Raw genomic sequence first — 14105 nt, 5'->3', positions numbered from 1 at the left:
TTGCATTATTTCTTCAGTGTGTGATGTATTTCTTGCAACTGTTTTCCTTAGTACCATTTTTTTTTCTTTCTTTTCTGTCCTCTTCTGTTACACAGCCTCATCTCCTATACCCTTCCCTCCTACTGGTAGTTCCTTTTTGTCTTGTGTGGGATGTGGTCCACCTCCTTCACCCACCAGTATCAAGCCTGATGTTTGGTCTAGCACAGACTCTCTAAAGGTCATGTTGTTGCAACCTTTCCTAAATGACCAGGCACAGCATGTTAGTGCTCGGGGACCCTTCCACCTCTTCTGCCTAGCCACAGGTAAGTTGGAGGAGCCCTGCATGAACTAGCATTTTCTTCACTAAAGGTTTGGATATGTGGCCATGTACTGTGTGTGTTCTTTTTTGATGCCTAAAAAAGAAAGAAAGAAAAAAAACTATTTGGGGATGTATTGTGAAAATGCTTTTGCTGCAAATTGGGGATTGCAAACCCTGACATGCAGAATTGTCTGATTTAGCAGCCTACTTAAGTATGCAAAGTCAGTTAACTTCAGAAGGCTCATTTGGAGTTGAGTGATGTGCTTGCATGCATATAGATGTGTAGTAGGTAAATATCCTTGCTGTTAGGATGTATGCAATTAAAAAAATACTGTTCTGTTGGATTTGAATTTTGCTCTTATTTTGGACCTGATCAGGTATTCCTTGTTACTTATTTCAGATGATAAAGTATGTACAGTAATGGTAATTTCCATTTTATGAGTAATATATTGTCTGTGATCAATGGGAGCAAGTCAAAGCTGTTTTTTCTGTAGAAATTAAACATCTGTCTTTGTTTGGACAGCAGTTGCCTGGTTAAGTGAGATTTTAATGAATCTAGACAGGTCTTAAAATGTAACTTTAGTCCATTAAAAATAGAGGTTAATTTGAAAGTAGGATTGTTTTTTACTGGTGTGCCTGTGATTGTTAAATGTTACATGGAATCGGATCAAAATGCAGTCATCTTCACTAAAGCAGGTCTTACCAAGGGCATGATTTGTATTTTCTTGGCTAGTAACAACAGCAGCAGGGTCCATGTGGTTAGCAGTGATTTTTTCACTGCTGCTGGTGACACTGACACCTCTTACTACCCACTATGACAACAGAACACAGAATAATGGTATAAATACTGCAAAAGATTTAAGCAATTTGCTAACTAGGCAAACACTGCAGTGTCTGGGGCAGAGGAGGAGCAGTGAGCTGATTATGTTCACACCTGTGTTCACACCTTCAGGTGTGGTGGAACCTGGCTAGTTTGGTAGTTTGGTTCTGTTTCAAATGTCATTAACACAAGCAACATCACTACCCAGTGCAGTATATCCTTGGACTTGTCATAGGCAAGTGATATTCTACAATGTCCTGAGTGTGCTGAGCAACAGTTTGAGTGTATTTGCAGATGACCAGTGAGCGATGTTGTGATATTGTTGTGTTTCTGCCCTGCAGATAGTTACTGTTCACTCTGATCCTGTTCAAGTTGTTAGAAGCTTTCCTTACGTGTTCTGTAGCTTTTTGGTCTCATTAAAATAACCCTAGTATGTGAAGATAACAGGTTCTACAAAATTGGCATCCTTCTTTAAAGAAGTCATCATTCTGCAGTGGCACTGAGGTGGGTGCGTGATACACACCTACAGACTGCAGCTGTGCCCTGCAGTGGTGCTGTGTACAGGCAGTGCAGGACAGCTTCCCACCTGATGGGGGGAAGCTGCAGTACTCACAAGTCAGTGTCACAAGAGTTTCATAGAAAGTTTTTTCTCTTCAGGAACATTTAGAATTGCACAGGAAGGTGTGCAAGGGGAGGGCAGTGGGAAGACTGCTGCAGACCAAGCTCAACCTCAGGGAATGCTTCTGCAGTGCAAATGCAGGATAGACCCACATGTCTATCCATGTGCAGGGCCAAAGCTGTGCCAAGTGTCTGCCTGGCACTGGCTGTAGGCCAGTCCCCCTAAAGCACGCGAGCTCTACTGCACTGCTTCAGTGTAATAGACTTTGAGATTTAGTGGTGAGGCTTCACTAGAGCAGTGGCCCCTGAATTTGATCCATGTGGTTCTTGTTGACCCATCCTGGGTTTGTCCTTACCTTCATACGGGTTACTGTGCCAGCACCTTGCTGAGGGCTCTGTGTCTCAATTTAAAGACCAGCTTCTTTGTTGTGCTGCTACTGGCTGACTGCACGTCAGTGTTAACAGTCTGCCAGAGCCTGATGGAGTTAAATGCAAGGTATGGGATGGTAATGTTTATTCCAGTTATTCCTGCTCCGACTGTGAATATTCGTTACCTGAAGCCATGTTAGTAGAAAAACCTTTCCTTCAGACAGATCTGCAGAATGCCACATTCTTTGTTATTTAAGCTGCACCTTGGAGATAACTTCAGAAGCTAAGATTGCTCTTTTAAGTGTTCTGTTAATGCCTTAAAAGGTATTATATCTTTTGTAATAACTTAAGGTTTGAGAATCAATTATATACTGCCTAAAAGTTGAAGACCCTGAGAGTATATAATCTTGATACAGTAGATTGCAGTGTCCATGCAGGAATACCTGCAGCGCCAGGGTTGAAAGGGACTGCCCAGTTCCAGCTTCCTGCCATGGGCTGCTCAGGACCCCATCCAACCTGGGGTATCTCCAGGGCCGGGGCAGCCTGTGCCAGTGCCTCATTGCCCTCTGAGAGAAAAGGTTCCCCCTAACATGTAATCTATCTCCCCTCTTTCAGGTGCAGCTGTTCCCCTTGCCCTGTCACTGTACACTTTGGCAGTCTCTCCCACCCTTCCTACAGGCTCTATAAGGCCATGCTCCCCTTGCTGGCTCTTGGCAGTTCTGGTTCCAGACATGAAGCATTTCAGCCCTCCAGTGGCTCCTCCTCAGTGACATCTGCAAGCCAATGGAAATTAGTGACAGTAGGTTTCATGATGTGAATGCAGCATTTTTAAATTCTGGCATCAACAGCAGATTTTACATTGCATAGAAATTTTTGTTTCCATTCATATCTGAAACCCCTGGCTGAATTAAGAAACACAGTGAGCAACAAGGTGCAGCTGGAGACCCTCTTTTTATTTGACTTTTGGCAATGTTATCAATGCTTAAAGTGTAAGAGAAATTGAAATATTTTTCCCCATGAGGGAGTCATTCTAGTTAGAATGGATAATTGTGTTCTGCCAGTAATTTTTGCTGTTGTGATGAGCTTAAAGATTAAAACATCTTGAAGCACATTCACATTGTAGCCTGTCATGCATTGTGAAACACCTGTGTGTGCCCTACTGAAACAGTTTGGTGCGTGCCCTGGTGCATTCATTTCCAGGTTATACCAACTGCACCACATGTCAGTGAAGCACTGAGAAAATAAAGCAGGTTGATACTCCTCAAGCACCTGAAATTGCACTGTTGGAAGCTTCCAGTTAAAATCTGTACTGTCTGAATGAACTGTTCTCTGCCATAAAATCTCCTGAGGCCAAGGACAGCAGCTGCCCCTGCTGGCGTGGGTGAGAGCCCAGCACAGGAGAACTTGTGGGAGATGGCACTGGTGCAGGCCTTTGTGTTCAACTCCCTCCTGCATGTAATGTGTGTGACTGCTGGGAGGCTTCAGCAACACAGATAAATGTGTACTGCAGAGTCTGTGACTGCTTCTGCGGTATGTCTATTGCTGTATGTAGCAGAAAGTGTGATGGCTGATGTGATGGGAGCTGATTTGCAGCTGTTGTTTTGTTTTAACCCTTGGCAGCAAGGCTGCCCATCTCCTTATCTGCCACAACTGGGTCTGTCCACTGTATGCTCTGGAGAGGTGACTGAAAAGGCATTCTACTGCCAGAGGTATTTCTGTTCTCTAAATTTTTCCTCTGTGTTTTACAAGATAATGTCATAACTTTAAGACGTGGGGCAGTGTGCATGGCAGGGAAAACAAGCACGCTCAGGCTGAAGGTGCAACAAAAGAATTGCCAGACCCCAGATTACTTTTTGCATTTCACTTTAATTACTCCCAGGAGGCAGTTACCTGGGTTCCAAACACACAGCTGTGTTCTGGCTCCACTCAAAGCACAGCTGAAAGTGCTAGGGAGCGGGGACAGCTGTACTGCAGCCATGTTGCAGCTGAGTAGTGCAGCTGTGCCTGTGCTGTGCGCACGCTGGTGTGGCCTCAAGTCCAGCCGTGTCAGCCAGCAGCACTGTTACACCAGTGCCAGCTGACAAACCACACAAGCTGTTTCATAATTTCTAATATTCTAACCCAGCTAACTGAACAAAACTACAAACTGGTTTCAGAGTGCTACAGAGATCCCTGTCACAGTTCAGTGACCCTCCCACTGCAGCTCCACCGCTAACCCTGCTGGGTGCTGCACTGCTCTCAGCACCAACTGACAATGCCACCTGACCCTGCTCATGCCTCGTGGGATTGCAACTGTTCGGTGCTTCAGGACACAACTACCTTTCCTGTGCTTTCATCTCTGAAAGTAATGTTTTTGTGTCCACATTACAGAGTCTTTCAAACTTAATCCCTGATCCGAATATGAGCTTCCTGTGGTATGCTGAAAATCCAGGTGATTGGTTCATAGCATTCAAAACAAACCCAAGCTGCAGGCTAGTTACTGAGTGCTACATCCAGGTTCTATTGTTTTGGTTTTTTGTTTGTTTGTTTGCTTGTTTAATATTAAGTGATATTTGGAAAAGTTCTGGGGAGCCAACATGCTAGCAGTTGGAGGAAGACACCCCATGTCTGTAGATGGACACTGTAGTGATGCTATGCTTCTATCACAGCTGTGTATGACAAGCTCCTACTGCCCTGCCAAGCAGTCCCTGCAGGCACGTGCCAGCCACACATATTACCACCAGCTGCTGAAGCCCGGCCCATGCTGACAGGACCTGCTCTGCTGCACAAGGCTAAGATCTCCCTATCTGGAAAGGTTTCTCTATCTGTTAGGGAGGTGTGGTTCTACTGTTACCCCTTGCTGGCAGCAGCTCAGCTGTTAGGCCAGCTGCTCTGAGTAGCCCTTCTGTGTCCCAGACCCACGGGGCAGCTCTGTGAGGCTCAGCATTGCCAGTAGGACCTGACCTGGCCCCAGCTCCCTCCCACTCCTCAGTTTATGCGATCAGCTCCATATAATCCCTAATCACCAACACTTATACTGGTATCTCCAGGATAAAAGAAAAGCTGTACGCCTGTTAGGATTTTATGCAGATACAGCAGATGTGATACTGGGGACAACACAGTGGGATCCCCAGCGTGCTGCTCTGCATCTACAGCTGTACTCCATTCCTCACATCCCAATTTACTGCTTAATTATAAGCTGAAATGGAACATAAACCCACACTTCAGTGAATAAAGTTGGAGGGTTGGTACACAGTTTTAACACTGCAGGCAGCTGAAGCAGGTTAAGTTTTAGCTTTCTGTATGGCTGATAGGATACACAGCAAATCTCAAGGGGCAAAGACACTGCACTGACAGAATGACACCCACCTGGGAAATGAGCAATCACACCACCACTGGGCATTATGGAGGGCCTGGACAGAGAAAGGGCATATTTGTTTTGCCGCACTGTGTTAGGCATCTCCCATCTAAAACAGTTCAGACTGTGGAGTAATGAATGAATTTATTGTGATGAAGCAATTTTCTCAAAATTAACTATGTGAAGAATCATTCATTGTTGCCTAAGTGTACCTGTCTACATATCCAAACTGGTTTGCTGTTTAACACTCTGCTTGTATGTTATATTTTAACATGGGTATTTTCTTAAATCTTTCAAGCATTCTTAAGGTGGATGGCAATGTAAGTAGATAATGTTTTTAGCTACTTCTGTTTTAAAGTCTATATGTCATTGGAGTTACCTTAGTGAATGTATTCTCACAGTCATTTATCTTCAAAAGATAAATCTGTAACTGCTACATCTTTGAGCCTGAATTTATCTCACTCCAGAGTTGCAGAAAATCTGAATTTGAGAAATGTGACTTCATTATTTTGCAGATGTAACTCTGTGTTTTTCAGTGTGTTTTTCTGTTGTGCAGTTCTGAAAAGGAAATCAAAATAGGGAAAATACTGCATGGCCTCCTGGAATCAGGGCTGAATGCAGCTAAGGCAAAGCCTCAGCCCACGCAACATCTGGATGCAACCATGCCACTGCAGTCCACTGAGGGGGAGAGGGGAGGGAGCCTAAACCAACACAGACCACAACCCTCCTTGTATTGGGAAACTTTCTTTTTTGGGAGAAATGTGTCACTAGAGTGGGCATTCAGTCCTGTTTCCATAATATGTGTTGCCTTCAGCACCTGTAAACAGAGTAGGTTCTTTGGTGTCAGCAGTGACACAAAGCACTTGAAGTACATTTAGAGAATACCCTGCACTGAATGCACTATTTCCTTGCCTGGCCCTAGAACAGTGTTTTTCAAATTCATGGACTTACTTAGGTATCAAACTGCACTATTGTCATGTCATAGGGTTTTGAATTACGGCTGTTAAACAGATGAGCTCATGGCTCATTATTGTAATAATCATCCATCATTGTAATGGAGCAGTGACTGATATGCTTCAAGTGAGCTCCTGATTCACACTGTGGTTGAGTCAGTCCTAGTGCCTCCCAAGTCAGCCTGACCTCTGAAACCTTCGCAGGTTTCTTCTCTGGTCCTCACCCAGTAACAGACTTAGCCATGGCAACTATCCACAGTTCCCATCCAGGCTGTTCTCTCAACTCATCAAGGAATAAATCCAAAGCCTGGCTTTTTATTATTTCACTGCTTCTGTCCTGGTGCTGTGCTTGTAATTAATTTCTCTTTCCATTTGTCCAAGCACCAACTCCATTAATGTACTGAAATAATTTGTCCATGGTTCATGTATCCCATGTTTTTGGTTACATGGAACCTACCTTCAATTAATCACAGAGCTAGTATAGTCATCTGTAAAATATCACTTACTTTGTTTAAAGAACATTCTACACTTCTTGTTTCCTGCCTCCTTTTCTCCACCCCTCCTTCCTTCCAAGATTATATCCACCACCCTGCAATTAGATCACATTCTCTGCTATTCATCCTTGTGCTTAATACAAATTTATTTCTCCATGTTTGTAGGATACTAGTTCTGTTTCCAAATGATTTATATCTAACTCTAACATATGCTGAGAAAGCGCACAGATAGATGTAAAGGCTGCCATGTAGGTAGACAATAAATCAATAAATACAAGGGAATCTGAAATCTAACTAGTTTGCAGGCCTAGAATCACATATTTTCCTAAAGAAAATTCCACATCATTTTGGAATAAAAAAAATCAAAACAGCAAAATCTGACTGCTGAACCAGGTTCTATTCTCAAGACATACTTGAAATAATTATTTATTTTCTTTTTATCCATCTTTCTTTTGATACCTTCACTTGGTGTTCGAAGGCTGTTCTTATCCCAGCCTCTAAGGGAGAAACAGATGTGTTTTTCCATTCCTGGTATATGAAAATCTAGACACGAGTGAGCAGTGTGTCCCTGCAGCCCAGAAGGCCAACAGTACCCTGAGCTGCATTATAGGAGGAGTGGCTGGCAGGTGGTGATTATCCCATTCTACTCAGCTCTTCTGAGGCCCCACCTGGAGCACTGCATCCAGGCCTGGGGCTCCCTGCGCAAGAAAGATGTGGAACTCTTGGAACCAGTTCAGAGGAGGTCCACTAAGATGATCAGAGGGCTAGAGCATCTCTCCTATGAAGAAAAGTTGAGAGAACTGGGCTTCTTTAGCCTGGAGAAGTCTCCAGGGAGATCTCACTGTAGCCTTTCAGCATATAAGCAATTAGGGGAACACCTGTTTACATGGGTTGATAATGACAGGACAAGGGAAAATGGTTTTCAACCAAGACAGGGGAGGTTTAGGTTAGATGTTAGGAGGAAGTTTTTCACATGGAGGGAAGTGACGCACTGGAACAGGTTGCCCAAGGAGGCTGTGGATCCCATGTCCCTGGAGGCATTCAATGTCAGGCTGGATGTGGCTCTGGGCAGCCTGGTGTAGTGGCTGGCAACCCTGCCCATGGCAGTGGGTCTGATACTATGGGATATCTGAGGTCCTTTTTAAACCCAGGCTATTCTATCATTCTGTTATTCTATGTTTTAAGTAAGAATTGCTGCAAAGTGAAAGGACTCAGATATTGCCAAGTACACTCCATCCAACCTTGCTGACTTTCCACTAACAGCTGTTCTGTCCTCTGTGCTACTATCAGTAATTCTCAGATTTATTCAATTTCTGTCCTCACAGGTTAAGATGAATAATAGCAACAGGGGTAAAAGATTAGATTGCTCTTTGTTCTTGATCCAAGCTGTTTCCAAATTCTGTCTTGTCTAATTGCTTGCTGTGACAAATGGTCCCACACTTCTTCCAGTTTTGCCTTTCACTTGTTCTGGCATCTTTAACACACTGAATTCTTGAACTTTTTCCCCACCTGACCTCTATTTCAGATGTTGGAAGGTATCTCAGAAGGCTTCAGCCTTTTGCCAGATATAAGCTTCATCACCACAAGTTAGCATGGCCTGTATCTTCAAGCAACAGACTGATTTCTGCTGTCTGGTCTATCATGGTTGTGGATCAGTTTCCCACTGTGAGAATACATGTACAGAAAACTTATTTTTGCATATGAACTTATTTACAACTTTAGTTTGAACCTAAATTATCAATGGTACTTTTTTAAAGCAGTTTTTTGGTACCTAGAATTTCAGCTGAAGAAACCTAAGTAGCACTGAAATCAAACTTTTTATGCCTTTGAACCTAATCTTGAGGTCCTAAACTTTTCCTTTTTGAGTGAAAACACTCAGCTTGTGTTTTCTCCCCAAGTAAGCTGACTGACATTTTTACAGGTCCAGATGACTCCCATTTTGTCTGGAAGAAGAATGGACAGGAAATGAAGACATGCATCACTGAACAGTCTCACAGGTTGTTTGATGGCAGAGTGCATGTCCTAAGTTGGGTGAAAGATTCAGTATCAGGAAATACAAAATATAAATGTTCATTCATCTCAAAGATTGGGAACACATCATCAGAAGTGCTCATCAAAGTGGAAGATAAAGGTAGGCTGGTTCTGACTGTATGCAACAAAAATACTTTATATCATTCATGCGTATGTGTTGCTGTTAACTCTCCTTTGCTCTATTTAAACCCACTTACTTTGTATATGAAAAGGTTTTGCAGACACAGAAAATTGCTCTGAAGTATGGAATAAAGAACAACTTACTACATAACATCACTGTAAAATGGGGAAATCACAAACTGGGCAGTCGGCTGAATCACAAGTCCATGGGGCCAGACCTACACTAGAGTGTAGAGGGAGTTGGTGGATGTGGTTGCCAAGCCACTCTCCATCATTCTTCAGCAGTCCTGGCTAACGGGGAATGCCCTGGTGGAGACTGGAAAATGTGACACCCATCTTCAAAAAGGGCCAAAGAGATGATCCTGGTAGCTACAAAACTATCAGTCTCACTTTAGTGCCTGGGAAAGTTATGGAACAAATAATCTCAGGGGCCATCATAGACCAGTTAAAGGTCAACTGGGGGATCAGCATGGGTTTGGGAATGGTAGATCCTATTTGACAAATCTGATTTCATTCTATGACAAGGTGACCTGCCTAGTGGATGGAAGTAAAGCTGTCGAGGTGGTCTACCTGGACTTCAGTAAAGCCTTTGACACTGTCCCCCACAACATTCTCATGGAGAAGCTGGCTGCCCATGGTTTGTATGAGCATGCGCTCCACTGGGTGAAACTGTCTGGATGGCTGGGCCCAAAGAGTTGTGGTCAACTGAGTTAAATCCAGCTGGTGGCCAATCATGAGTGGAGTCCCCCAGGGGTTGGTACTGGGGCCACTTGTGTTTAACGTCTTCACTGATGATTTTGATGACTGGATTGAGTGCACCCTCCATTAAGCTTGCAGATGACACCAAGTTGTGAGGGAGTGTTAATCTGCCAGAGGGTAGAAGGGCACTACAGGAGAACCTCAATAGACTGGATTGATGGGCCAGGGTTAACTGTAGGGCCAAGTGTCAGGTGTGTTTGATCACAACAACCCCAGACAACCCTACAGGCTTGGGGAGGGGCGTCTGAAAAGCTGCCTAATGGAAAGGGACCTTGGTGTACAGGTACACTGTTGGCTGAATATGAGCCAGCAGTGTGCCCAGATGGCCAAGAAAGCCATAGCATCCTGGTTTGTATCAGGAATGGTGTGGTGAGCAGGACTAGGGAAGTCATCCTGCTCCTGCACTTGGCATTGGTGAGGCCCCACCTCAAGTACCATGTTCAGTTTTGGGCACCTCAGTACAGAAAAGACATTGAGGTGCTGGAGCAGGTCCAGAGAAGGACAACAAGGCTGGTGAAGGGCATGGAGAATATGCCCTATGAGGAATGACTGATGGAGCTGGCAAAATGGAGGCTGAGGGGAGATGTTATTGCTCTCTTCCAATATCTGAAAGGTGCTTACAGCAAGAGTGGGGTTGGTCTCTTCTCACTGGTGACTGGTGGCAGGACAAGGGGAAATGGCCTCAAGTTGCACCAGGGTAAGTTCAAGTTGGATATCAGGAAACACTTCTTTACAGAAAGGGTTGTTAAGCACTGGAATAGGCTCCTCAGAGAGGCAGCTGAGTCACTGTCCCTGGATGTATTTAAAAACTGTTTGAATGTGGTGCTCAGGGACATGATTTAGGGGAGGGTTGTTATGAGTTAGGGTAGTATGGTTAGGTTGCGGTTAGATCTGATGATCTTTAAGGACTTTTCCAATCTGAGTGATTTGATGATTCTAAATTCTTCCCTTCATCCTTGGCATGGTGTAACTGAAACATTCCTGTGCTTCTAAATGGCTTAAGCTTGTAAGTAATTTTTTTTTTTTTATTTTATTTTTTTTAAATACCTGGACTGACAGATAAAAGCACTGAGTCTGTTCACACCAGAGATTGTAAAGTTTGCTGCAGAGGGGAAGAGACCACCATTTGAACAGAACTTATTTCCATGTAACCTAAGAGAAGGCAGAGCTGAACAGAAGATAAAATGGTGCCTTCTCTTCCTTTGAGCCCAATTCTCCATAAAACTTGCTATGGCTGACTTGATGTCAGTTTATTTGATCACTACTTGGTGAAATAATCATCCCATTTACAATTTTTAGACAGTGTTGGAAAAGATGGATGGACCAAAGAATTGGATACCTGGAGAACTGTTATCAGCGAACATGACAAGATGATGCAAAACTGGAGGAAGACATGGGTAAGAATTTTTGGAACTGATATCTCCTATGGGCCTTTCTATAGGACAGACTAGTATCACAGTTGTAAATAGCCGGCGACACACTGGCAGCTGAATGGGTTTATATAATCATGTACATGCTGTCAATCTTGACCACACAACAGTATGATCTGCTTCATATATTCAGCTATGTCAGCTTGCTCCCACAGCGCATTAATCAAGTTCTGAATCAATAAGTAGTCCTCATCCTATCCCAAAGAGTAAGTCTGATTACCAAATACAGCAGATGTTACCACATTAATCTGTTGACTTTGGTCTGCAATACATTACTGGAGTTTGTAAATGATATTGTTTAATCAAAGCCACCCTTATTTAAAAACAAAACCAAAACAGAACCCCAAGCGTCTATTTAGCTTTCAGTGTTTTTCTCCAACTGTTACAGCAAACATTAATTGATAGCTGTGGATGCAGCATGTACTTGCTGCACGTGTAACAGACAGTATAAGTAAGTAATCTTTTAAACCCACTTTATTTTAATGATATGTTGACAGCTTGTTCTTTTTATCCTTCAGGAAACTTGCAACAAGAAAAGCAGCCTCTCATGTACAAAGGAATAAACAAACTGGAAGGAGGAACATATGCAACCTACCAGTGCCCAGCACTCTTAATAGCACAGCTTTCACAGAGGTATTGCAAATGTTAGTGCTGGCATTACAACTAGTATTCAGGAGAAATCAGCTGAAGTTTGAAGTGGAACATGATATCCTCGCTCATCAAAGAATGAGCACAGTGTGTGCCAGTGCTACAAGAGAGGCCATCTTTCCCTTGCTGGAACCATCTATTTTTCTCATGCATGTTATTTTAGCTTAACAAAGAATTGAAATCATCCTAGTATGACTTGTGCAACTCAAACAATGTAACATCATCTATGCCTTCTGTTCTGAGTTGATTAAGTAAACTAACTGTTTTGCTCTTGAGGCTCTTGGCATGTAAATTACAGATTGATAAACAAGATTTTAATAACTTTATTTAAAAGGCACTTCCACTCTTCCAATCTTTTCAAGCATTCACCCTTGAACTCAGTATTCTGAAGAACATTCTTTTCTGGTACAAGCAAGTTCGCTTGCTCAAACATACACCTTTTGGTTATAAAGCTTCTGTACCAAACAAAGAATTTTTGACTAATGCTGAAAATACAGATGGCTTACAAAACACCCATATTGAGTTAACTACAGTAGCTTCCAACACTTACACAGGGGGTGAATTTCAAGACTACCCTGTTGAGTTCACTTATTTCTAGTGGACAACTGCAGCTTGAAAATGTGTGGACCCACTTATTTCACAGTTTTATTGTATTGCTGTTCAGAGATTCAGCCTCCTGCATCCAATAAACAATAGTATCTGAAATAATTTTTCTCTCTTTTATCTTAATGATTTTTAAGCAAGAACAATGTTACCTAAGAATAATTTAAAGATTTCTGTATCACATCTGACTTCATGAGACAGTTACTTTCCAAAGTAGAGCACTACCACTGCTAAATGTGTTCCAGCATTTATAAATGCACTACAGAGATGCTGGCTGCAGCACATGGAATACCTGTATCTTTTTTTCAAAACAGCTGATCAGTTACATATGCCTCCTCCAATGACTTTGTTAGGCTTGTCCTATTACATCAGTGGTTTGTAAACTGAAGTGTTTATATACACATTCCCATGAAAGTGCTCAACCACACCATTATGAGCACATTTTGTTTTCAAAATTTACTTAATGTACAGGATGAAGTTTTTCCTTACCTTAGATACAAACTGATACTGACTTAAAAAACTCTTTTATATACACTGGCATAATCCTGAAATGAATGAGGAATCTGTCAGCTTGGGAAAGTACAAACAGGAAGGCAGGCTGTTCCATCCAATGTCCTTCAACTTGAAAGCAGGATCTACAGTGACCACAGTAGCATCATCTCTGAAGCATTATAATTGTTCAGACTATCAACTTGCCAAGCAGGGCCTTTTCACTTCATGAATTTCAGACCTTTACAGTCTGTACTCTTTCCTATGCACCGGCAGTATATTCCTAGAAAAAAATATCATCACAGGGGATGAACTAACTGGTAATCTTCCACATCATGGCTTTCCTTAGTTAGTTTCCATTTCACCTCCTGCTGAAGGGTATAAAGTGACATGCCAACCTGCCCACCTGAGCAGGATTATGAAAAACAATATAAAAACAACAACAACAAAAAAAAAGTTAAAAAAGAGCCTGAACTCTTTAAACGAGAATTAAAAATAGAAAACAAATCCCCAAAGCTCCAAACATCCAGCATATGGAATTTCTCCCCAAACAATCATGCTAACAAATTCCTTTGGTATATTGCACTGTTAACAAATTAGAAGTCCATAAAGCCATTACTAATATGCCAAACTTATTCAGGTTGTTCTGGGTTAAAACAACTGTTTGCTGTTATCATCTGCTATAGTAATCAGCCAAGTACACAAAACTTAGAAGAACTAGCCAGTGTCTCATATACTTCAGTGTGCATTTTCTGCAAGGGGATTCAGATCAGCTTTCTCACCTGACTTAAAATAAACACTTCATAAATTATTTTATCTTGCTATGCCACTCTCCTACCTGGATATTTAATTTTAGATAAAATATTTGTAAATCTATTACAAAATAAACCTTGAAAGCCCAGCAGAATAAAATCTGCCTTTAGTGATGCTCTTCTGAATTCAGAACCACCATGTCAGCAGATGCACTCTTTTCCAGTTCCAGTGCATAGGGGTTATATTCTTCTTCAAGTTTTTTCTTCCAGATTTTAACTAGAGGACATTAGAACAAAACAAAACAAAACAAACAAAACAAAACAAACAAACAAAATGAAAAAATCCCCTAAGTTACTGCATAACACCGAAGGGAAAACTTCAAA

The 14105-nt window shown here is 42.3% G+C and overlaps 2 protein-coding genes across 13 annotated transcripts in view; one reads left to right on the top strand and one right to left on the bottom strand.

Annotated features, from left to right (window-relative positions):
- SEMA4D (semaphorin 4D) overlaps positions 1 to 13415 on the top strand; it is an 87681-nt gene extending 74266 nt beyond the window's left edge. For 2 of the 9 annotated variants that reach the window (XM_015849349.2, XM_015849344.2), the window contains 4 exons: positions 96 to 302; positions 8811 to 9020; positions 11099 to 11196; positions 11748 to 13415. In XM_015849349.2, coding sequence (XP_015704835.1) covers positions 96 to 302; positions 8811 to 9020; positions 11099 to 11196; positions 11748 to 11792 — 560 coding nt within the window. In that variant the 3' untranslated portion in view covers positions 11793 to 13415. The other 7 variants (XM_015849350.2, XM_015849347.2, XR_001552068.2 and 4 more) reach the window with 6 other exon arrangements.
- SECISBP2 (SECIS binding protein 2) overlaps positions 11686 to 14105 on the bottom strand; it is a 30286-nt gene continuing 27866 nt past the window's right edge. For 2 of the 4 annotated variants that reach the window (XM_015849351.2, XM_015849353.2), the window contains exon 15: positions 11686 to 13998. In XM_015849351.2, the coding sequence (XP_015704837.1) occupies positions 13889 to 13998 (110 nt within the window). In that variant the 3' untranslated portion in view covers positions 11686 to 13888. The remainder of the gene's footprint in view (positions 13999 to 14105) is intronic. The other 2 variants (XM_015849352.2, XM_015849355.2) reach the window with 2 other exon arrangements.

The sequence above is a fragment of the Coturnix japonica genome, chromosome Z (assembly GCF_001577835.2).
Source record: "Coturnix japonica isolate 7356 chromosome Z, Coturnix japonica 2.1, whole genome shotgun sequence".
NCBI classification, from domain to species: domain Eukaryota; kingdom Metazoa; phylum Chordata; class Aves; order Galliformes; family Phasianidae; genus Coturnix; species Coturnix japonica.
The sequence above is the reverse complement of the archived record's forward strand: the minus strand, read 5'-3'. Positions and strand labels throughout refer to the sequence as shown.